General features: G+C 43.2%; 1 protein-coding gene across 50 annotated transcripts in view; it reads right to left on the reverse strand.

Moving 5' to 3' along the window:
* Map4k4 (mitogen-activated protein kinase kinase kinase kinase 4) overlaps nt 1-24,185 on the reverse strand; it is a 151,912-nt gene that overhangs the window by 86,530 nt on the left and 41,197 nt on the right. For all 50 annotated transcript variants that reach the window (XM_076557402.1, XM_076557405.1, XM_076557401.1 and 47 more), the window contains exon 3: nt 1,049-1,105. In XM_076557402.1, the coding sequence (XP_076413517.1) occupies nt 1,049-1,105 (57 nt within the window). The remainder of the gene's footprint in view (nt 1-1,048; nt 1,106-24,185) is intronic.

Consider the following 24,185-nt stretch of genomic DNA (forward strand, 5'->3'; position numbering starts at 1 on the left):
TTCTGTCAGTTTCAACAGCTGTCATTTGGTCTACAATGTTTTCTAATTTCAACTCAAATGTGCACACTAGAGAGGTGCATACTGTTTGAAAGCAGCAGAGACCACCTCTCCATATTACTAATGGAACACTGAACTCAGTGTAGTCATTACCATCCTCAATAGACTCCAGACTTGGGGGAACTATGATTTGATGTAAAGACATCCCAAACTCCTAAGATTGATGCTCATCTCCTTCTAGAAATCTGTAACTGTGTTGAATCTGAATCAACATGGAATAAAAGGTAGTGAGTACAGCAGATAAAACTGATTAAAATAACTTAAAATGAGGTGGATGTAGTTCCTCATAACCTATGTCTATTTTATTAAATAAGTAAGCACTCTCAGATGCACATACACTTACACAGGCACACCCCCTGCATGTGCACATGTGTGAACTCACATTCTGTTTGGCTCAGTTCTCTTTTTCCATGTAAAGCTACATAGTAAATCCTCATCGACCATTTCAAGAACTATCTTTTGCCACTCAATTTTGCCAACAATCTACTAAAGTTCTAACAGATGTTTCTCTTCCAACCTCTGAGAACCTGGCTGGATATTTTCTTCTCCCATGATAAAAAAAAAAAAATAAAAAGAAAAGAAATGGAACAGGTGTGGACTAATACACCAAGGGAAGCTCTCCCTTCAATCTCTATTCATGTGACCTCCCTGATCCCTCCTCCAATCTTTTCTATTAGTGAAGATGTTACCAATTACAGTCCATTTTGTGGCCAAGGATGATGTCACTCAGACAGAGGGGAGGTGTTATGGGTTGATTGTTAAAAAAAAAAAAATTAAGCAAATGCTTGCTACTGACTTAGTTACTTGGCGAACATCTGCAACAACTCAAGTATGTCAACTGGCCTGCCGCTGGACCATGAGCATCAAATGCCACAGGAGAGCCGTGCACTCAAGTGATCACAATCTCCAAGCATGGAAAGGCTCTTGTACTAGGACAGGAGTTAACTTTAAAGTCACAATTTCTTCATAAACATGTGTGTTCCAACCTTACCTCGGTGACATCCATAACCTTGATGGCCGCCAGCTGACCTGTTTTAACATGTCGACCCTGAAGAAACAGAAAAGAAAGACTAATTAATACCAACATTCTGGACAGCCATCCAAACAGAATGGCTAAAGTTTCTCACATAGCATCTCTTCCTCATGCTTTTTCTATTATTAATAAAAGATTATCAAATGAATTTGATGAAATACCAATTATTTTTCTCATAAGTTTAATGTATATATCAATGTCTCCAAGATACTTAAAATACTATTTTGTTAAATGTACGTTTCTATATGTATGCCTGTGTAAGTTTATGTACACTACATGCATTCAGGAGCCCATGAAGGCCAGAAGAGGGCATCAGATCCCGCTAGAACTGGAGTTACAGTGGGTTCTGAGCTATTATGTGGATGCTGGAAAAACCAGGAAGCCATCTATCCAGCCCTCCAATCCACTTAAGTAATGTGTTTTGTCTATACACTGGGGTCACCAACCACTCCTTCAATGGCAATCAATCAATCAATCAATCAATCAATAAAACTCTAGATATTTATTTTATACCATAAATGAGTAATTGTGTTTTCCTAGTGGAATCCCAATAGTAACTACCTGATTTCACAATTATAATGAACGTCCTCTTTAAAATCTTCCCACAGCCCCAATAGTCAATGTAGAGTATGGAGACTACGATGCAGAGTAAAAAAGCATACAAAGAGATTCAGGGACAAGCAAGATAACTTTGTCACAACTATAATTTTTGATCTAGGACCTAAAACTGTGTAGCTCATTCACGTCACTCTGTATTTCAAAAGTCTGGTATAATTCTCCTCGGCACTGACGGGTTTGGTTATCAGCCTGCTCTCTGCAGCAATGCCTTGCTAGCCTTTTTCAAGGCAATGAGCAGGAACCACCTAGCTATCTTGAACATGAGCTACCGAAGGATTCAGTTGTCACAAATGACCCTTCTGCACCACTGCAAAGCAGAAATGACATCCTCGCACTTTCCACAAACCTGTCTATCTTGGGGCCTCGTGACAGAAAGAAGGAATTTCTAACATCAAACTCTCCACTTACTCATAGAATCTGTGCAGGAACTCAAGTCACAAGGACAAAGCCGTCCCTGAAAATGGTACTATTTGACAACTAAACACTGTAACTAAGTAAGGAACAATGAGTATGCTTAGCAACCAGTAGTGAAGACAAGTTTTAGACTGGTGTGCCTTGGGCTCCATGAAGGACAGACACAGTAGTGGTATACTTCATAGCATAGAGAAATACAATCATCAAGATGCAAAAAACAAGGTGGGACACTTGGTCAGTGGTCAAATATAACCCCAGACCACGAGTCTGTCCCCTCCATCAGTAAGAGCATCCAGACTCTCCCATGACTGTGACAGCACAGTCACAGAGTCAAACTGTGCTTCTCTTGAACCCAAGAAGGAAGAGTCCACTTAAGACACAGTGTAACCTGATCCTCTGACAGCACCAGGTCAAGGGTACAATGATCTTCTCCCACACAGCCCTAAAGTCTTTCAGCCTTTCTACAGCGGCTGAAAGGCTATTTCCAAATCACTATAGCAAATTTCTCACCGCTAGAAATTAGGTGGTGGGAGAAAACCGCGCTGTTCGGGCTCCCCACACCCCAGAGAAGATAGGTATGCTGTGCTGGACTGGCTGGGATAAAATAGATAGGGGAGGGCGGGCCTCTAGATCTATACACCACACGAGTCTACCCAACTGCTCTTCACCTGTGTCATCCTCCTTCTTCCAAATGAGAAAGCCAACACTACTCTACCAGTGTCACTTTGGGAGTCTGCCCGGCTCCCAGTAACCAGAATTCCTCCTCAACAGAGAAACCTCATAGCTTTGGATTCATTTTTGCTTCCCACCTCCCCACCACCAAGAAAATGAATGTTTCTTTTTTAAGGGGGGGAAAAAACCAAAACTAGGTTTGGCAGAGATCCAAGCCAAGGAAAACAGTCTATTTTTCAACTCTCCGTGTTTCTGAGTCAAAATTACCACCTTGCGCTTGCAAATATGCAATACATAACACGTGTTCCAAGAAAAATCACATGATACAGCTTTAAGACTCAGGACACTGCTGCAGCCTGTCTCCACCTTTAATGAAGTTTGTCCCTGGTCCCACAGAAAGGGCAGAGGGAATAACATTAAGGGAAGTGCTTAAATCCCAGTGAGGGGAGAAATGGCAATGGTTCTGTTTTCCTAGATAATCTTCTAGCATCAAATACTAGTTAACAGATGCATGTTGTGTAATCTTTACCTAGACTACTTACATCTCCTTAAAATATCTGATGAATCACTGTGTCCACTGACAGGCACAGTCTCATGGTCTCTTTCACATGAACAGGAACTTGGCAGATACATGAATGTACCCAAGACGTTAAAGACAGAGCTTAGGACTCTAACTCTCAGGGATGGTCCCAACATACCAACTTCTCCATCAAGAAATTTGGTTAGTTGGGTTTGGGTTTTTGAAACAAGGTCTCATGAGACCAGCACTAACCTCAAATTCCTGATCCTCCTGCCTCAGCCTCTCAAATTCCAGGCTTAAGACTGCCCAGCTGCATCAGAAGGTGTTCCATTCATCTCAACTGTCCCTTACAAATCCTTGCTGCTAGTGCACATTTGATAAGGAGGTGCTATAACTTAGCACTGTTTCTGCCCATGGTACTTCTGTCTAAAGCTTGCCCTTCTTTAAAGCTTCTGTGTTGCAGCATCCTTCGGCCTAAAAATAGATGCAATACTACAGGAGGTTTTATTTACTCTATGGAACTATGTAAGTAGATGCTTAATGGAAAAGTAAATGTTTTCCAGCTTCAATAGCACAGACAAGTGCCAGATCAGGTCACCTCAGCTCCAGCAAATATGATCTTGTGGCCCGCACAGCCTTGTAGTCCCGTAAGAGCAGAGCATGGGCACCTGTACAGCCCCACTCTTGGCGAACATGGGACACTTGGCGAACAGGTATCTCCTGTGCAAACTCCCATATTCCTCACAGAACATAACGCAAGCATCGCGTTTTATAAAACAGAGAAACTAAACTTTAGAGACAATTACATTGACCAGCTCAAGTTTATACCCAGACCTACTTCCCCTACCAGACGTGCACTTTAAGACAGACACATCCTATCTAATCAAATTAAACATGAACTTCTAGTATATTATTCTACAAATACTGATACTAATTTATAATCAAATATGACAACACAATAACCAACAAAACCATATATTGTCAATCCTGCCTTGGACCTCTTATGACAAAGAGCATGTTTAGCAAACAGAAAGGTATATAAGGGCAAATTCAGAGCCCATAGGTCTCTGAAACTTGTAATGGACTTTTGTTTATTCACATAGTTATCTCATTATCCATTTCTTGCAATAAATATTGGAAATCAAAATGCTTCCTCGAGTAAGTCTACCAAGTTTAATCCAAAACTGCTTAAAGACATGGTACCTGCTCAGGGAGAAGGTGTGTGTGTGTGTGTGTGTGTGTGTGTGTGTGTGTGTGTGTGTGTGTGTGTGTGTGTGTGTGTATAGAAACACTGTACTTGCCCTAGAAGAGACCAACTGTTCTCCTTTGCTGGGAAGGGCAAAAGGGTAGTTTCTGGGGAGCAATAATAACCTGAAGACAATCAATCAAAGAGTAGAACAAGGGTTCCTTCAGAACTGGAGCGGCAGACAATCTTTTCTGTATCCCAGAACAGACCCACAGGTGGCCAAAAGAGGAAGGACACAATGATTCACCTAGGAGGACAAGCCCTGCCACCAAACCACGCAAACTCTCTGCAGACAACCAGGCAGGGCCATACACTGCACACCCCACCAAGACGCAGCTCTCTCAAAAGCGTAGGAAAAGATTTCATCATGGGGTAAAAAGGGAAGCAGGTCTGGCTGCTTCTCATTTCCACTGAACTACAAGCTTTGTTTCAGAAACCTTTGTTCCCAGACATTTTGGTGATGTTTTGTTGGTTTGGAACAGTTGGTTTGGATTTAAAGATGTTCACTGGGGGTTGGGCAGATGACTGTGTGTAAAAGCACACCTTAGTATGAATGCCCAGTGCTCACCCAAACAATGCTGAATGGACCTGTCTGCAATCCTAGTGTTCTATGGCAGGAGGGGGGCAGTGAAAGGAGAAGCCATGGACGCCCATGGGTTAGCTAGCCCAATCCATGGAGCAGCAATCAACAGAGATCCTGGGTCTCAAGGTAAAAGGCAAGGACCAACACCCAAGGTTATCCTCTGACGTCCAGACAAATGCACCTGCATGCACACACGAGTGTGAGCATACACACAGAGAAATAACTTTTTTAAAAATCCAGTTTATGAAGGGGTCTGAAGAGATGGCTCAGTGGCCAAGAGTGTGTATTGCTCTTCCAGGACCTGAGTTTGGTTTCAAACACCCACACCAGAAGGATCACAACCACCTGTAGCTCCAGCCCCAGAGGATCCAACATGCTCTTCTAACTACTGGAGGTACCGGTATACAGATGGTGCGCGCGCGCGCGCACGCACACACACACACACACACACACACCTTTTTTTAAAAAAGAAAAAAAGATTACCTAAGGGAGAAGTGTTACGCTTTTCTATTAAACAAGTAATGCTCAATAATAAAACAGACAAAAATATTGTTCCTAGACCACCAGGAGGTCAGCTTGGAAAGTCCAAGGTCCTCCCTGCTCTGAGTTTGCTTTCTAAAGCATAAATTGAACCACCATAGCTCTGTGCTAAACAGGGTGAGTTCAGCACTAGGCAGTGTGATGATCACTCCATCTACCCATCCATCCCACAGGCAGAGAGACCAGAGTAACTGGTTCTGCACTGTAAACCTCAAAACCACTTGAGTGGACTTTACAAGTGTCTAAAAAATAAAATAAAATAACAGCGGGAAGAGGGTACATGGCAGCCAGACAGTACTGTGAGCTATCTAAGGAAGCATACCACAAGCTTAAGGAAAGAGTTGAGAGTGCTTGAGAAAACAGCTCGATGTTCTAAACAGCTCCCTGCAGGACAGTAAGAATAAGGCACCAGCCCATGGTGCAGGTCTCATCACTGGCCTCCGGTATGTGGCTAAGGACAGGCAGGCTCACACCTTTGCATATCTCATCCTGTAGCTCCTACTTCTCCTGACAACTAACTTTTGCTTGTTGCTTCTCCATCTCCCAGGACCAGTGCTTCATGTGAGCAAGTAGACAGAGGAACCTTTAGAATGGGTATTATAAGATCAGTTAGAACTTGCGTTTTAATTTTAAACAAAAAGAACACTCTAGAGAGCTTAAAAACCTCAATATCAAATCATACCTTCCTTAGGTAAAAGCTACTTATCTAAAACAGCACTAAAGATAACTAGGCAAACTGGTGCTAAGAGTGCCTTAAGCCACGCCCCTCCCCAATCAATGAGTCATCATCCTGCACAGCAGAGTCAGCAAAGAACAAAAAGCTAAATGCATCATGTACCACATTTTCTTTAAGCGACCAATCTGGAAGAGAAACTTTCCAAACCTTGAACTCCTGAGTACCATAAAAAGGCTTGTCCTAATGGCTCAGAGAAAATATTATGAACATCAAGTACGATCCAGTCCTTGCAATTAGATAGCTTCGGGGAATTATCACACCCAGTAGTACAAAGGGCCTAGTCATTTGGGCTCTACATACTTGTTCTGTAATTTAGAAATTATCTCAAAACATAGCTTCTTAAACCATGGGTTCAGACCCCATAAAGGGAACATAATTAAATATGGGGTCATAAAAAAAATTGGCAACTGTAAAAATTTCTGAACATGCAAAGGGAAAAATTAATTGAAAACTCAAATACTTGATTTCAGGTGTTTCTGGCATCGTGAAGATTCCCTGCAGCCTGGGCTCTGGACACACACGAGTGTATGAGTACTCGGTACAGCATATGTCGGATGCCATCCAACGCCAAGAAATACTGCCTAAGACACCCCAGCTCAGAGTCAAAACTGTTTACTGCCTATGTGAACTGCAGTGTTTTTACTGCTTTTACAGAAACTCAACAGTTCTAGTACAGAAAAGAGACCTTTAATGTCTTTCTACTGTCATTCCTGAGCATCTAAGTATCAAATCAGTGAGTGTTTGGATTGTTTTGTGAGAATGCTTGTTTTAGGACAATGGAAATTTCTGACTGCAGGCAGCTATGACCACATGTATCATACCAATACAATTACCATTCCCTTCATTCACTTGAAAAATTCTCTACTCCTTACTATATGCAAACTTATGCAAAAGAAATATGCATTCACAAGTAAGTAACTAGTCAATCTGTTCATGCTAATCCTCAAATTCATATTCTGCCCTGATGCATTAGGAATGAATACTAGAGCCAGGTGTGAGAGTGCAAGCCTTTAATTCCAGCACTCATGAGGTAGAGGCTGGCTTGGTTTCTGCAGAGAGTTCCACCTCTACATAGGGAGTCTCAAAATAGAATACTAGGGGTTCAGGAGATACGAAATAGCTCCATGGGTAATGCGTTCCAATCCCCAGCAACCATGTAAAAAGCTGGTCATGACAGAATGCACCTATAATGAACACTAGTACTGAGGGCAGAGACGAGATGATCCAAGGGCTGACTGCCTGGCAAGTCTAGCCAATCAATGAGCTCCTGATTCAGTGAGACCTTGTTGTAAAAACTAAATAAATAAGGTAGAGATGAGTTGAGGAAGGTACCTAACAGTGACCTCTGGCCTCTATGAGCACACACACAGGTACCATCTACTACCATCCACCTGTGAATTTTAATAAAAACCTGTTTATTATAATGGTAACCATTTGTCCAGAAATAAAAGACCAAACAGAATTGTAGCATTATCTCCTCACCCAAGAAGTTTCTATACATTTTTCTCTTGTAACTTTATAATATACTTCCTTCTGTGAAATTATATCCACAACATCATTGTGACGCTGAAATGTAAGTTCAAACATCACTAAAGCACTTAAACGTTTCCCACTGGCTTAGGGACAAGCATCAGCACTTCAGACACTATGAAAAGACAAAGGAGCATGTGATAAAGGATGCTGGTTCCATTCTGGGCTGCTGACCTGCCCATGGATTTCTACTCACCACTAACCTAACCTCCAATTAAGGTTGCAAACTGTTGCTTCTCTAAAGAGCACTGCTCCTGAGCCTAGATATAGGTACACTGCTTTTGGAGTCCAACTAGGAGCGCCAGTCAATCAAAGAAAGAAAAGGAGAAAAAGATCATTTGAAAAAAAAATTGATGGTGCACACTGCTACGTGTTATTATTTATGTGTGGTTCTGTGGGCTATGAGGTCACAGATTCAACTGCTGAATAACAGTAGCAAAAGTTTGTCAGCACCCATATTAAAAGACTGTGTTGGATTGATATGGCTACACATCTCTCATTTCATATTACCCTAGCACCATAATAAGGTGCTTTCTGAAAGTTCCTGAAACCAGAAACCGCTCTCTAAACATTAATAGTGGGGTCTTCTCCCTGGTAATTCATTGACTAAACTGGACATCACATTTCCTGCAGCTTATCTGTTGTAGGGAATGAGTAGTGGTGTGATATTTATATTTTGCCATTTTTGCTGAACATTACAAAAAAAAAATCAGGGAGTTACATAACTTTTAAAACTTTATTAGTGTGTTCAGAGTACAAAGCAATGGGTTTTATAACACTTTTGTTCAAGTACATCATCAACTCTGGGCATACTCTCTCCCCATTACCATCTCCGTCCGGTCTTCCTTTCCCTCTCCCACTAGTGTTCTTCCAACATGTTCACCATTTTAAAAACTGCTGTCTTGGGCTAGGCCTAAGGAATCAGCATCTAAAGCTGAGCTGACAACTGCCCCTGGGGCTGGTCCCGTAAGCCAGGAGCGGCTCTCAGCGTCCTCTCAGCCTTTCCCACCAAGAGTCCTAGAAATACTTGCAAGGCACAGGACAGTGGTGGGTCTTGAAGCACAGCCGAGTCTTTGGAAGAGACTGTTGCTGTTATTATGTGGGCTGGGTTGGGTTTTAGTCAAATACGCTTGATCTAGAACTACTGAACCATACTCCATGGACGGTACCATCAGCACACAGTACGTAACACCAAAACCCAGATTCTCAGTAAGAGCAGTTGTGAAGTTCCCGAAACACCAGCACACGTGGCAGTAAACTGAACACCATACCGCAGGATTCCTGGAACAAGAGATGCTGAGCTGACAAGAAGACAATACAGGAAGCAGGCACCAGAGGCACCAAGAGGAGACTTCTGAGAGCCCTGAATCCTTTTACTGTTTGGACCACACTAATCTACCATGCAAACAGAACCCGGAGCAAAACTGGAAATATGTCAGAGGCAGGCAAACTGTAGGTAGGTGTGCCCACCCTCCTTCCACCAGGCTCTAAGTCGTTGTTGCTCTTGTGGCCTAAGGTCCTGGGAGAAGAAGGAAGGGAGAGAAAGAGATGGCAAATCATGAATTACTACTGGACCCTCAACTCTTACCCCCCACTGCCAGTCCAACCTGCACAGAGCAGGTCATCAGCAAGTAAGAAAGAAGAGAAGCCGGTGGTCTGTAAACAGACCTTTGTATATGCAATCGCAACAGGAGCCAGACTCTTCAAAGCCCTCAAATGACCTTTCCTTCTAGGGTTCTAGGCAATTCCATGTAAGCAGTATTCCTTCAACAGACCATCCAGGGATAAGCTCACTGAGATACAACTTCACAGGAAACACAATCAAATGGAGGGAGGAAGGGAGGGAGGGAGGGAGGAAAGAAAAAAAGAAAAGCAGGCAGCCATGAATCAACTCATCTGCCTCTGCAGTAGACAGGACATCGCCTCTCCAGATCCAGACATCCCTGTTGTTCCTTACAGGCCAGGTGTCCTGTGTCTTTGCCCTCATACACTGTATCCTGTAGCCCTGCAAAGTCACTGTACAACAATGCACAGGAAATCTCAGGAATTTATATTGACAGGGGATATACAACCTACAGATGGATGGCTACAACCTTAATTCAACCCTTAAAAAATAAGAACCATACACACACGGGGGGCGGGGGGGGGGGGGCAGGAAACTCTATTCACCATTAAATTTATATACCAACAAAAATGTAGTGAAAACAAAAACCAGATACCTAGCTGGAAAGGCCCAGAGCCTGCCTCTGGAGAAGACCTGTGGGACGGTTTGCATATGACCCCTGAGGTCCTCCAGGAGCACTAGGAGACGTACTTCCTAGGAAAAGCACGGCTCTCCGTTAACACTCAGAAGTCCAAGGAAGAACACATGGAAGGCTTTCGGGTAATGGGTCTGTTCTAACTATAGAGCCAACAGTCCGTACACGTGTAAAGAACTCTTCTTAGGCTTGTGCACACACAGGAAACTAAAGTCACTTTTACTTGACAATCTTTCAAAGTAACTGAACTGAAGCAGCAATGATTCAAAAGCCAGGGTGCCTCAGCCCCTGGTTCTCTTTTCCTGTTTTCTCGGTGAGGGGCCCCTCAAGACAGACAGACACTTCCGCTGAGAGACCGTTTCTTGGCTTTGGTCTTCCTTCCCTCTCCTTCCCCTCCCCCTCCGCTTTTCCTATTCTTTTCACATTGTCATTCAAGAGCTTCAAAATTAAAGAGTTCCTGGTGATCTGGGATGCTCAGATGGGAAAACATCAAAACCGGGACAGGTAGAGTTCCTACTCCATCCAGTAGTAGACTCCGTAGTGAGGTTCATGGAGGGTCTGGTAACGCACAAAGCCCCTGGAATGGGTATTCATACAACATCCATAAGCACTACCCTGCACCAACATGAATTTCTATCACACTTTTCTGGAAACACAATGCGAATAAAACAACTTTATCCATTAGCTAAAACAAAGCTGCAGAGTCCCGTAAAGTGGTAAGCAGCCTAGGCTCACATCACCAACCTCCCCTCACTGGACACCTACACCTCAAAGCGAAGATGGACACTAATGTCTGCTGCTACTTTTCTTTGTCCTCCTTGAATGAAAATATAACATAATTTCATTCAGGTTTTTGGAAAGTAAGTCACAACTGTCTTCAATCTAAACAGAACAAAGTTTGTGTGAAAACAAATTATTTTAATAGTTCTACTCTATTTAATTGGTAGGTGTGTTTCTAATTTGATACTTTAAAAGAATTTTTAAATTTTTAAATTTTTGCAGAATTCATTAAATTTCACCCTAAGCTCACAAACCAAGTTTAAAATGACTGTAAGTCTGGGGAGACGATTTGCCCTTTTGGTGAGAAAAACACATGGAATGATTCTGAATGATCGTTGAGGGGCCAGGACGACAATTACCAGTGTGTGAGCCTCTGGTCGGTCCTCCTCACAGGGGCCATGCCTGACCATTTATTTCATTTGGTCAGTGTCCTCTCAATGCACAACTGAGCCAAGACTTCTGAAGCCCAATGAGAAAATCTCAGGGCAAAGACAGTGGGGTGGGTCTGCTGGAGGCTGGAGGCCTGGCCCCGCAATGCCTTAGAGAGCTAAGCTCAGGGAGGACCCCATCAACCAGTGAAACTGAACCACCCGTCAATCCCAAGCGAGCTTCGGCTTCACTCTGATTTCTGCCTCTACTTCAGGAAGAGCAAGTGTGCAGTCGACTGGAGCCTTCCTTTTACAGCCCCTCCCACTTTCAAATGGCAGTCTTCAATTCATCATGAGAAGGATAAAAAGAGGAAAGAGCATTGTGAACTACATGTACAGTCTACACTCAGCTGGATCCTGGTCACAACTTCACACCACCTGGTAACAGTTGTCTGCCCAGCAGAACTGCTTATCATAACCATTTGAGCTTCTATATCTGACTGCCAGAGACAACAGCCCAAGAACCCCTGATTAATCTTCTCAGTTCAATGTAATGGAGATGATCAAAGGAAAATACTGAATCCTACCCTCTTCTTAAGAAACAAGGCCAGGGGCTGGAGAGATGACTCAGAGGTTAAGAGCACTGACTGCCTTCCAGAGGTCCTGAGTTCAATTCCCAGCACCCACATGGTGCTCACAACCATCTGTAATGAGATCTGGCGTCCTCTTCTGTATATATAATAAATAAATAAATCTTTTAAAAAAAGAAAGAAACAAGGCCAGGAGGAAGGTAAGCTGTTGCTAATCACACCGTTGGCATTGCCACAATTTCACACGGTAATGTTTTTATTCTGTGAAACTTCAAAATGAGCCGGGTGTGGGGGTGCGCTTGGGAGAGCATGCTAAATGGAGGGGTCCTGAGTCCAAGCCAACCAAGCCTCTCTTATATATGGGAATGCTGCCTCAAAATAGTGTGTGAGTGTACATATAAGAATCATTATATTAGAGCCGGGCGTTGGTGGCGCACACCTTTAATCCCAGCACTCGGGAGGCAGAGCCAGGCGGATCTCTGTGAGTTCAAGGCCAGCCTGGGCTACCAAGTGAGCTCCAGGAAAGGCGCAAAGCTACGCAGAGAAACCCTGTCTCGAAAAACCAAAAAAAAAAAAAAAAAAAAAAAAAGAATCATTATATTAAGCTATTGCTACGATTATGATAAAGACAGTAACATAGTTAAACAGCTTAAGTAATTGTAGTAATACGGTACGTGTCAAGGAAAAAGTACATAAATAAGTAACCATTATGAAAAAACATTAAGAAAATCTGTGCTTCAATTAGTTTTTCAAAAACAGTCCAGAAATAACTTGATACCAATTTCTATTAAGCCACCACGCTCAGAAGGCCGTGTTACCTGTGGGAGAGAGCCGGAGCGCAAGGAAGGAACGGACAGCAGGTCTGAGTACAGCAGCAGTGCGTGTTACGGCTCACTCTAACCCCGCCATTAGCAAGCCCGGCTGTCACAGCAAAATTAGAGCAAATTCCCTACTAATTAAAGGCTGAGACAGTTAGAAGGGAGCACCTCTGTGTGGGGGAGGCTGCCCTGAGCCAGCAGGTAGAAAACACTCTCAGCATCCAAAGCTGTGGACTGGAGAAAGCGGTGGCGGCGGCCGGGGCACCGCCAAATGAGACACTGGATCGCACCAAAACAGTACCAAGCTGCGCTTTCCAAACTCTGAGAAGTCAATGGCCAGGCTATTTTACAGATAACAGATCACAGCACAACCAAAGCCAAAGGCTCCAAAGCAAGCTGTTCTGCTCGGGAAAAAGCCTGCACCGTCCGTCTGTCCGCCTTCTGAGATGAAATGCAGACTAGGGGCTGGGAAAAGCACACGGAGAGAAGAGGTGGAAAACTCTGTGTGTTGGGGCGCGTGCGGGGGGGGGGGGGGGGGGGGTTGGAAGGGGCAGCTGGGGGGGGAGGTGTCTAATAAAAACCAGGTTAAATTAGAGCTCTTTCTACTCAGCATGTAGCAGGCAGTCTCCAACAAACCCCTGCAGCATTTTCTCACCAGACCAGACCATGTGCCCATGTGCCCATGTTCCCCTTCTTCCTGTCAACCTATCTCTCCGCTGGGAAGAAGCCGCCTGGCCTATGCAAGCAGAGTTTAAAACATTCCTTCCTAGCACAGGAAACAAAGGGGATAAGGGCAAAGATGCCAGCCAGCGCTGGACAAATAAGGAAAGGACAACCAATGCTCCAACTTTTAAAGGAAACTCTGAAAGAGAGAGAAAAACCCTCAATTCTGAGAAGGCTCTACATCTGAAAATAGCTGGAAATAAGAGGCTTACAGTTTATTTCCTTCCACACTACCTAATCAATTCCACTTGTGTATATATTTATACTATGGGGAATACACTGACGAGACCAAGGCCATGTCTCAATGGTTGAGAGCTGGGCACTGCTCCAGGCCTCCTGAACCTTTCCAACATCCAACTTTAAGACAGTTATGTTCATGCTTATCTTACAGCAAAACCGGACTACGTGACTGACCGACAACTGCTCAAGCTGGACCATCCTTCCCTCCAAGTCTGCATGACCACCACCCTCTCCCGTGTCCAGCTTCACCCACCACTCAGAAAGGGGAGGTAAAAAGCAGTCAAATCTATTTCTCTCTGTCAAAGATTCTTGCAGCACAGAGACTGGGCAGCCACTTTAGGTTCAATTTTCTGACCAAGGGAGAAATTTTGCCAGAAACAATCAAAATGAGAGCATGGGTCCACAGAAGGTGGTAACCCAGAAGTAGTCTGTGAGACTGGTCCAGGACCCACAGAAACAGCAAGAACTTCCCATGCCCTGGACCACAGAATAAACCTTGTTATTGCCACAAGCTTCTTTGGTTTTGTTTGTTTGTTTTGTTTGGGCTTTTTTTAAATTAAAAGTGAAAAAAAGCAAATGACAAGAAATTCCATTAAAGGAATTCATGAGCCTACATTTTAAATACAATCTGTAAAGGAACTGTTTCAGAAGTGAAAATACCACTTTTCTATTTTAAATTGTTAAAACACATAAAAGTGAAAGTTATGGATGGCCTTCTCTGTAATGACTATCTAGATTACACACCTGCTAACAGTAACATTATTCATCTATTTCTCCTAGTAAGACAGGCTACTACAATGAATACTTCAAAAGAGAGACATCCAGAAACCCCTTTCCAAAAATCAAAAGGAGCAGTTTTCAAATACCATTATCACAGCTAAGGAAAACGATGATTCCAGTATTACTCACTAATCAGCCTACACTCACACCCTAGACTTTAGCTTGTTTCTAAACAATCTTCCTTACTTATTCTTTTGACTCTGTGTCACTGTGAATGTGAAATCACCCCCTCCCCACACGTACACCCATAAGGTGTGCTTGAACCTTTGGTCCCCAGCTGGTGGTACTATCTGGGAAGGTCATAAAACCTTTGGAGGCGGAGACTTGTCGAACGAAGGAAGTGCGTCACTAAAGGTGAGCCTAGACTAGAGGTTTTATGGCCAGGCCTCACTTCTTTCCATTCTCTGCTTGCTGACTATAAATATAGTATAAACAGCCAGCGCCCTCCCCTGCCAGCAGACATCACCTACCACCAGAGGCCATAGCCCTTCTTAAACTGCAAGCCAAGATAAACATTTCCTTGCTGGTCAAATAGGTAGGTGGTCAGAGCAACAAGAAAAGCAATTCAGCAGAGCAGCTTCTTTATGGAATGATTCCTGTTTTAAATGTATCAGACTGTTCCTTTGTATTTCCTATGCTGATAAATGTGTTCCCCTTAGGCAGCAGTTTACCCCCATTAGATTCTGATTCACTCTGTTAGAAACGCTATGGATAACGGCCTATGCGTCCACAGCACTACAATATAATGGCAGGCCATCTGACTGACTGTATACTAGTGGCCCTGAGCTTGATTAAGTAGTGATATCAATATTTTCATCTAAGATCATTTCACCTACAAGCATCATAAATGTTGAGCTCAAAAGCCAAGACTTGGACTGCAACACAGTGCCAAAGCAAAGGTTAAATTTTCAGGAGCCTGGCATTCCGGATAATGGCCTTTCTAATAAATTGAGGCATGGATTTTGAAAAAAAGGTTCAATTAGTGCATAATTTCTCACAAATAATTTTATGTGATACTATACTGCAACAGCATTCTATATGTGTAGTGCATAAAACTATATATACATACCGCTTTTGGTAATGTTCTCTTATGTGAGCAAACAGTACTTCTAAGTGTGTGAGACACACCCTCTCTCAGGCACATCAAACCCACAGAACTCCCCACACACATAAAGCTATGTCACAACAGCTCCACACGGCAAACAAAAGCTGTAACACAACCGCCAGAATCTCCTCTCCCTGTGTGCTCAGACAGGAACAGCACTGGGGTTCACAGAACCCCGGCTGGCAGGCTGGCTCGGGGAGACCTCACTTCTCTCCCTCCTCAGCCTTGGGCCGGCACACTGGTGTTGCTGTTTTGTTAGACTACACTGGAAACGCAGCAGGAGAGTTGTGGTTAAGGTGGATTCCCACCTCTTTCACAGAGGCATTCACGCCAGAATCCTATGTAATTCTGAGTCTTTGTTCCCTATAGAAATCTTGCATTTTCCAGTCCATCCAGTCTCTGAATGTTATCAGTTTTAAAACTCCAGAAAATTTTACTTCACCCAATTCCTTTGTTTGTAAAACACAAGACTACTTGTGCACATTCTGGAAACAACTCTGATTTTTCTCTATCTAGAACAAATTAACTGGGTGAACATTTTATTTTACAAGCTCCACCAATTTCACCACTAAAAACCCTGGAAAAACTACAATGTCCAACATAAAGCACAAAAGGATCCAAGAATTCATACACAGTATAGAAGGTCACCTGACTTAGTTGTGATTTGTAAAGACACAGCCTAACATATGAGCTGGGCTTTGACTCTTTTCAAAATGGCTCTACCATGAACCAACTCCCATCTCACCTACAGCAGCTCTGAGAACAGGGGCCTCATCTGCATTTGCTGAAGTGGGAGGCAAGGGTATCTACAAAGAAGTTATGCTTCTCCTATCCTCCCTGGATTCTTCTCTGGAGCAGTATGCTGAGGTTAATTAAGCAGATTTAGGTTCCCAGGTATCTAGTCTCAATCCAAAGCAGTTGTCTAAGAATGCAACTTGAATGCTCTGTCTCTATGCGGTCTGGCCTCTCTTCCTCACATACAGCTACCTATCAAATGAGTCATGTCACCTTTCCATACATGATAAAACACTGAAACTCATTACCATACATACCCAGCCCCTATCCATCCAAAGCGACTGTTGGGAACCGGCATAAAAGAAACCACTGCTTCCCATAACCCTTTCCTCTCCTTCCATTTACACCAGAAGGAGGGCCAAGCACTGAGGCCCAAGAGCAGGAAATTTGTATTAAGTCCGAGCACCTCTCAGCCCTCTGCTAGCCCCAATGAGACAACAGTACAGCTTTGTGTACCACATGCTTGGGGGGTTTCTCCACAGCGATTTCGAATGAGGAAATTATGTTTATTGCCAGACTTTTGTTAAAGGGCTCCCATTTAGATGGCTGTGCCCTTAATAATCTCCCCCTGTGCCACTTCAGCTGTTTTACCTCTACAAGAGCTGACAACTCAGCAGATGGTATCAAAAGTACTTCTGTACTCAGAGTTGAATGGGAGTACGGAGGGCCTGGGCCAGACAGAGATTCCATTCACAAGTGCCTCCTTTGAAAAGTCCTCTGGTGTTCTAAATCCTAAGCATTCAAGTCAATGCAAGGGAAAATCCTCACTGCCCAGAAGGGGAAGGGAAGGGGGGGGGCACCACCAAATGTGCTACCTGTGCCAGCCGTGGACGACTTGCCAAGCTGAAGCCAGGGTAGACTGAGCACCCCATCGACACGTGACGCTGACCATATCCATATTCTAGACCCTTAGGACGAAGCCCTCCAAATGGAGAACACACAAGTCCTGCTGTTAAAGCCAGCACCAGGACCGGAGCGTCACACTGACAGCATGTTTAGTTAGAAGTTCACTTCCCATCACATACTTTCTAATCCTGAAAAGGACTTTGCTTGGCAGGGGCTCCTGGTTCTATTTTTTTTTCAGCCAAGAAACTGACTAAAAGAGGCTCGGTTGCCCAATCTACAGACTTGTTGAGGCACAGTCCAGGAGCTCACCAAGGTAGACTCTCACCCTAGAGCTCCCTGCTTTTGGAGATGTGACTGCCCCAATCTGGCTGCCCTAAATCCAGACCCATGCTGCATGAGCTCAGTGCAGACAGCAGATGTGGCCCTACAATAATGCCAGACACACAAACATGACTACTTAAGCAATCAATGTCTCACATGTCACTGTAAAAAGCTAAGTCATCACTGTATACACAATCATAAGAGAAAAAACAAATCCTAAAATCTCCATTAACATAATCTTAAAAATGAAGTACTATCAAAACCAAAGAAAAGCAATACTCCTCCAGTAGAAATAGTTAATGCTTATAGTGTATTTGTAAAGCACAAAGGCTGCTTAAGTCTATTATTGCCTGAATATTTTGCTTCCAGAAGGCTTAGCAATTCCGAAGATAAAACCAATTGGTTCTTCGAGTCCTGCCTGAGTAGGAGATGCCTGCAACCACAGCCAGCACTCAGAATAGAGGCAGAAAGATCAAGAGTTCAAGGCCAGACTCAGCTATACTATTAGTTTGAGGCCAGTCTATGTCTAAGACAAAACAAAAGATTCTTTTGATTCATCTAGTTAAGGGATCCAGGTTTCAGCTGGATTTTTTAACAGTATTTTTCTAATCATACTTTATCTACCTCTCTATCACTTGACTGCGTTATTTTACCCAGTTAATATGTTGTTGTTTCACTGTCTGGGGATCAGAGCAAGGTCCTACATAGTATGAGACCATGGAAACAAAACAGCCAATCCAAAAAGAAAGAGAGGAAGAGAGAGAGGAAAGAGGGTGGAGTTAGTGAGAACACTCAAGTTACATGGCCTCTCCTTCTCCCTCCCTCTCTGTCCTCTTAGGAAATCCACAAACTTGAAGGAAATACCAAAGAGGTGGTATTATGCAAGATGTCTTCAAAAAAAGAAGTAACTAAGAACTCTTTCTAGGAGAAAAGTGTCCAAGGCAGCAAATTTTGTTCCCACAGAAAGATGTTTAATATGGTTTAATGAGCCTTTTCAATCTACCGCCACTGAAGTAGGACGCCTGAATAAAATGGCAACCCTTTTTTTATAGCAGGGAGTCCCCAAAAGAGATTGATTCCTGTTGAACTTGAGAGAACAAGTTGACCAGGTGCGTGATTATTTCTAGTGCCTCTATTCCTGACACAGACTGAATTTCTCAAGCCTTTCCCTCCCTTTCTTCAGACCAGCTGCTTCTTCCTAGGAGGAAGAGCATAGAAAGCAGAGCTACAGGATCCTTAGGACCTAAGAACGCCAAAGAAAAACACGGGTAGCCAGCCTGAACCTGGGGAAGCTTTATCTGCTTACAAGAGCAGACTAAAGTGACATGGTGTCCTTAAGGCCCTCAATGCCACCCACCCCTTTTCCAAAAAGGACGTAAGACTGCACTATCACCACAACTACCACATAAAAACTCTCTGATTTACCATCTTCAAGGACAAAGGGTCCTATGATTAAATCCTCTGTTATAGAACTGCCTTAGTTAGGGTTTTACTGCTGTGAAGAGACACTATGACCACAGCAACTTTTATAAAGGAGAACATTTCATTAGCGGCTGACTTATAATTCAGAGGTTTACTCCATTATCGTCATGGCAGGAAACATGGCTGTACTGGCTAGTTTTGTATGTCAACCTGACACAAGCTAGAGTCATCAGAGAGGAAAGAGTCTCAGTTGAGGAAAAGCCTCCATGAGATCGAGCTGTAAGGCATTTTCTCAATTAGTGATCAATGGGGGAGGGCCCAGCATAGCCCATGGTGGGTGTGGCGGTCCTGGGTTCTATAAGAAAGCAGGCTGAGCAAGCCAGGGGAAGCAAGCCAGTAAACAGCACCCTCCATTGCCTCTGCATCAGCTCCTGTCTCCTGTCTCCAGGTTCCAGCCCTGTTTGAGTTCCTGTTCTGACTTCCTCCAATGATGAACTATGATAAATAAACTCTTTCCTCCCCAACTTACTTTTTGGCCATGGTATTTCGTCACAGCAATAGAAACCTTAACTAAGACAATGGTGGAATGCAAACAGACAAGGTGCTGGAGAGGGGGTGAGAGTTCTGAATCTGGATCCTCAGGCAGCAGAAAGAAACAGTGAACCACTGGGCCGAGGTTGATCATCAGAAACCTCAAAGCCTGTCCCATCCAGTGTCACACTTCCTCCAACAAGACCACACCTACTCCAACAAGGCCCCACCTCCCAATTTTGCCACTCCCTGTGAGTCTCTGGGGTCAGTTTATTTCAAACCACCACAATGACAGACCATTTTTACTTTCCCATTAAAATACTCAATGATCTGTTACTACTACTGTACATGTGATTTACTGAATAAAAAATCTGAAATATGCTATCGATTTCATTTACTCACTATAGTATTTACTAGGATGGTGTTTTCCATTTTCATTAAGGGGCAGACCCAGAAACATAGTTTATATACAATGTTTCTGAAACTTGTAACAAGTAATCTAGAGTTGCCAAGAGAGAAGACCTAAAAATAGAAGGTTAATGTGCCATTTTTCCAAAGGCACTTGTCAAACAATCACTTCAGTGAGTTTCTAATGTCACTTAACTACATTAACTAAGTATGGAAGGTTCTTTATGGCCTATGGTTTTCTTATCTTCTATCTCAAAGTTACACACAAACCCTTTTGAAGTAGTCTCAACAGTTGAGTGAAACCTTAGGAAGAAAGCAAGTCCTGCACCTCTGTGTTCTCCATGAACTAAAATGCAAAATTCACTAACAATGGTGCCATGACTACACAGCTTCAATAATACTCACACAGTGCTGCACTTCTAAGTAATAGAAGCCACCTGATAATCCAGTACAGCTGTGGTAAAGATGATCCGGAACATACAGGACACAGGCTAGAGTTCAATCCTGCCCCTAGCAATGTAGCAATATTAATTGAAGATGTGTCACCTTTGTTTATGTTGCATTTGTGTAACTCTGTGAAGCTGTGTTCCTGTGCCTGTCTAGAACACCTGATGGTCTAATAAAGAGCTGAACGGCCAAGAGTGAGGCGGGAGACAGGAGAGGCGGGGCTGGCAGGCAGAGACAATATATAGAAGGAGAAATCTGGGAGGAAGGAGAAGAAAGACATGGAGTAGTGAAAGAAGCTAGGAGCCAGAGAAGGAGGACTCCAGGGACCAGCCACCCAGCTACACAGCAAGTCATGGAGTAAGAGTAAGATTTACAGAATTAAGAGAATGAGGAAAAGCCCAGAGGCAAAGGTAGATGGGATAATTTAAGTTAAGTAAAGCTGGCTAAAAATAAGCCAAGATAAGGCCAGGCATTCATAATTAAGAATAAGCCTTCATGTGTGATTTATTTGGGAGCTGGGTGGTGGGCCCCCTAAAGAGTAAAAGAAGAAAAAAAAAAGTACCTTTTCAACTACTACAGGATAGACACTGGTTTCCCAGCTACAAACAAGAATAGGCTGAACTAGATGATATCTCCGCAGCTCCCAGGTTCCCTGTCAGTTACAATTTTTATTTATGCCCACACTGAAATCCTGCAGGAGGGTCTGAGAAGCAGCACTTAGAGCCTATGATTTTTTTTTTTCTAAGATCAGAGTCTTCATGACCTCCTGAAACAAAGATGATTCAGACACAGAGAGGGGTGGTATACCATTACTCTGCTCATGATATATAGGCAGAAAGACAGCATGCCTTTCTACTGGAAAGTTGCTCACTTCATTAAGCTTACTTTAACCCTCATTAACATAATGAAACTGACTCACCAAAACAAAACAAAACGACCAAGCACTGCCTCTCCAAGACCAGCAATGTTCAGGGTGTTGCTATACTTCACGCGCCCTGGAAACGTGGGCACATAGCCAGGACCGGCAGTGCAGAATCCAATGCTCCTCACCTGCACCAAGAACTAGCCCTGAACCTGGGAAGGCACAGTAGGACAGCTCCTTCACAGCACAGGAAGCAGGAAGAGGAAATGTAACACTCTGTGAATTCACTTCCTGCCTCTCTCTGCAGTCAACTAAGGAAAAAATGCTGTTATTTTATGATGTACCTATGACTCAAAGATCCAAAATGTTCACAATGCAAACATTTTCACTCCCCCCCAAAAAAAGGTGAGTTAGATTTTAATACCTCTTTCCTACTGTAAGAAACCAAGGGCAGGCACAATCAAATCTTCAGTGAACTAATAATTAAAAAGCCAATGACTAATGAGAAAGCAAATATTTACTCCCTTATTAACACAGAAGATTCAGTTTAAGTCCTTTCATATAATTCCCATTCCTCAAAAATTATCCCTCAAAATATAAATTAATTATGAGCTTATTAGTACAAACAACTTTATATAAAAGTGCTTTAAAGAAAAAGAAAAGTGAGGGATGTAAAGAAACTATTTGAAAATCAAGCCAAGAATGCTTTGCTAATACACAACTTTCAAAAAGGATAGCTAATAAAGAAAAGAAATAAAACTGACTCTTGTTATTCCTTTTTATCAAACAATAAAAATCTGGCTATGGATAAGGTTTCCTACATGCACAAGAGTATGGCCAGCATTCCTATAACAGATACATACTTTTAAATTTTTTTTTCATTTATTTTACATAGCAACCACAGATTCCCCTCCTTCCTCTCTTCCAGTTCCCCCTCCCACCCCCCTTTTCCACTCCTCTGTCTCCATTCACAAAGGGGAGGGCCTCCCATGGGAGTCAACAAAGCATGGCATATCAAGTTGAGGCAGGACCAAGCATTCCAGGACAGGGAATGGGTTCACAAAAGGGAGTTCATGTCCCAGGGACAGGTCTTGGCCCTACTGCTAGGGACCCCACAAACAGACCAAGCTTCACAACTGTCACCCACATGCAGAGGGCCTAGGTCCCATGCATGCATGGTCCAGAGTCTGTAAGCTCCCATGAGCTCAGGTCAGCTGTCTCTGTGGGTTCCCCTGTCATGACCTTGACCCCCCCAACACACACACTTGCTAGTACAACCTCCTCCCTCTCTTCAACAGGACTCCAGGAGTTCGGCCCAGTGCTTGGCTGTGGATCTCTGCATCTGCTTCCATCAGTCACTGGATGAAGGCTCTCTGATGACAATTAGGGTAGTCACCAATCTGATTACAGGAGAAGGCCAGTTCAGGCACCCTCTCCACTATCGCTAGGAGTCTCTGCTGGGGTCATCCTTGACATACACACTTCTTAATGAAACACAAATACCTGCTTATACATTGTCCTGTCCAACAACAAGAACACTGAACCCGGAAGGAAGCCAAACGCAGCTACAGATTGGAGGATGAACAGTGTGCTAGGAACAGAAGCTTTTGATCTGGTAGACATGATGATACTCTTCAGCCACTCCTACAGTGTCCTCAGCCCAGCACTAGCTGGTGTAGACTTTTCATCCAGTGGATTCTTGGAGTCAGAAAAATAGAGGGTGGGGAAAAAACAGGATAGAGAAGACAGGACAGTGCTCCCTTGCTGGGTTGAAGTACTTACTCATTCCCTAGTCCTGGTCATATGAATTCACAGCCTTCACTATAAAGCCTACAAGAAAACCTTCAAGAATTTTAGACCAAAATATAGAATTTTTTCACTCTTCTTAGAAAAAAAGTCATCAAAACAAATTTCACTGCTGTGGATATCGCTCTATATAAATAAAACACTGATGGCCAGTGACCAGACAGGAAGTATAGGCGGGACAAGGAGAGAGGAGAATTGGGGAAACAGGAAGAAGAGGGAGAGACACTGCAGCCACCGCCAGGACGAGCAGCATGTTAAGACGCCGGTAAGCCACCAGCCACGTGGCAAGGTATAGATTTATAAAAATGGGTTAATTTAAGATATAAGAACAGTTAGCAAGAAGCCTGCCACAGCCATACAGTTTATAAGTGATATAAGCGTCTGAGTGATTATTTTATACGTGGATGGTGGGACTGCGGGGCTTGGTGGAATCTAGAGAGAAGCTCTCCAGCAACATTTCACTTTTAGAAAACATTTGACAAAATCTTGTCATTTTAAGTTACTCATCATTCACAAATTTAGCACAGGCAAATTCCTCATTAACTTTTCTTAACTAATACAATGTAAAAAAAAGAATAGCTATCCACACCCCCAACTACCTTCAATAGGTTACTCTAAGCAGTAAATATTCACCTTTATTTTTTCCCAACAGCAAGGCAAAAATGAAAACAAATACATCTAACCCTGCTACTCACTCTTGTGATACCACACACAACTTGATGGTCAGTCTTCTTTAATGTTACTATGTTGTATGGCCTTCCTCTGACTTTCCAACACTCTTGAAAATGCATAAAGCAAAAAAGGCTCTCTCCCTTTCCACCACTGAGCTAGCTGCTGAACACTCAGACACTGTTGCTGTTTTATTACCGAATTTTCCTAGGGCTTTAATTCACTCTGCTTAATGCAAACTTCAATCACCAATTCCAACCCCGACAGAAGAACAGCAGAATAACCCAGAACTAGAAATCGTGATTTCTCACAAATGGGCCAGCAACCAGCTCCTGAATCTGAACAGTAACAGGAAGACATTAAAATGCATTTACTGTTAACTGATACCTTGCACAAGACTCATTCACAAAATGAGAAAACAAAGATCATCCACATAGATATCAAACAATGAAAAAAACAAAAGGAAT

This window comes from Peromyscus maniculatus, chromosome 21, assembly GCF_049852395.1.
Source record: "Peromyscus maniculatus bairdii isolate BWxNUB_F1_BW_parent chromosome 21, HU_Pman_BW_mat_3.1, whole genome shotgun sequence".
Taxonomy (NCBI): Eukaryota; Metazoa; Chordata; class Mammalia; order Rodentia; family Cricetidae; genus Peromyscus; species Peromyscus maniculatus.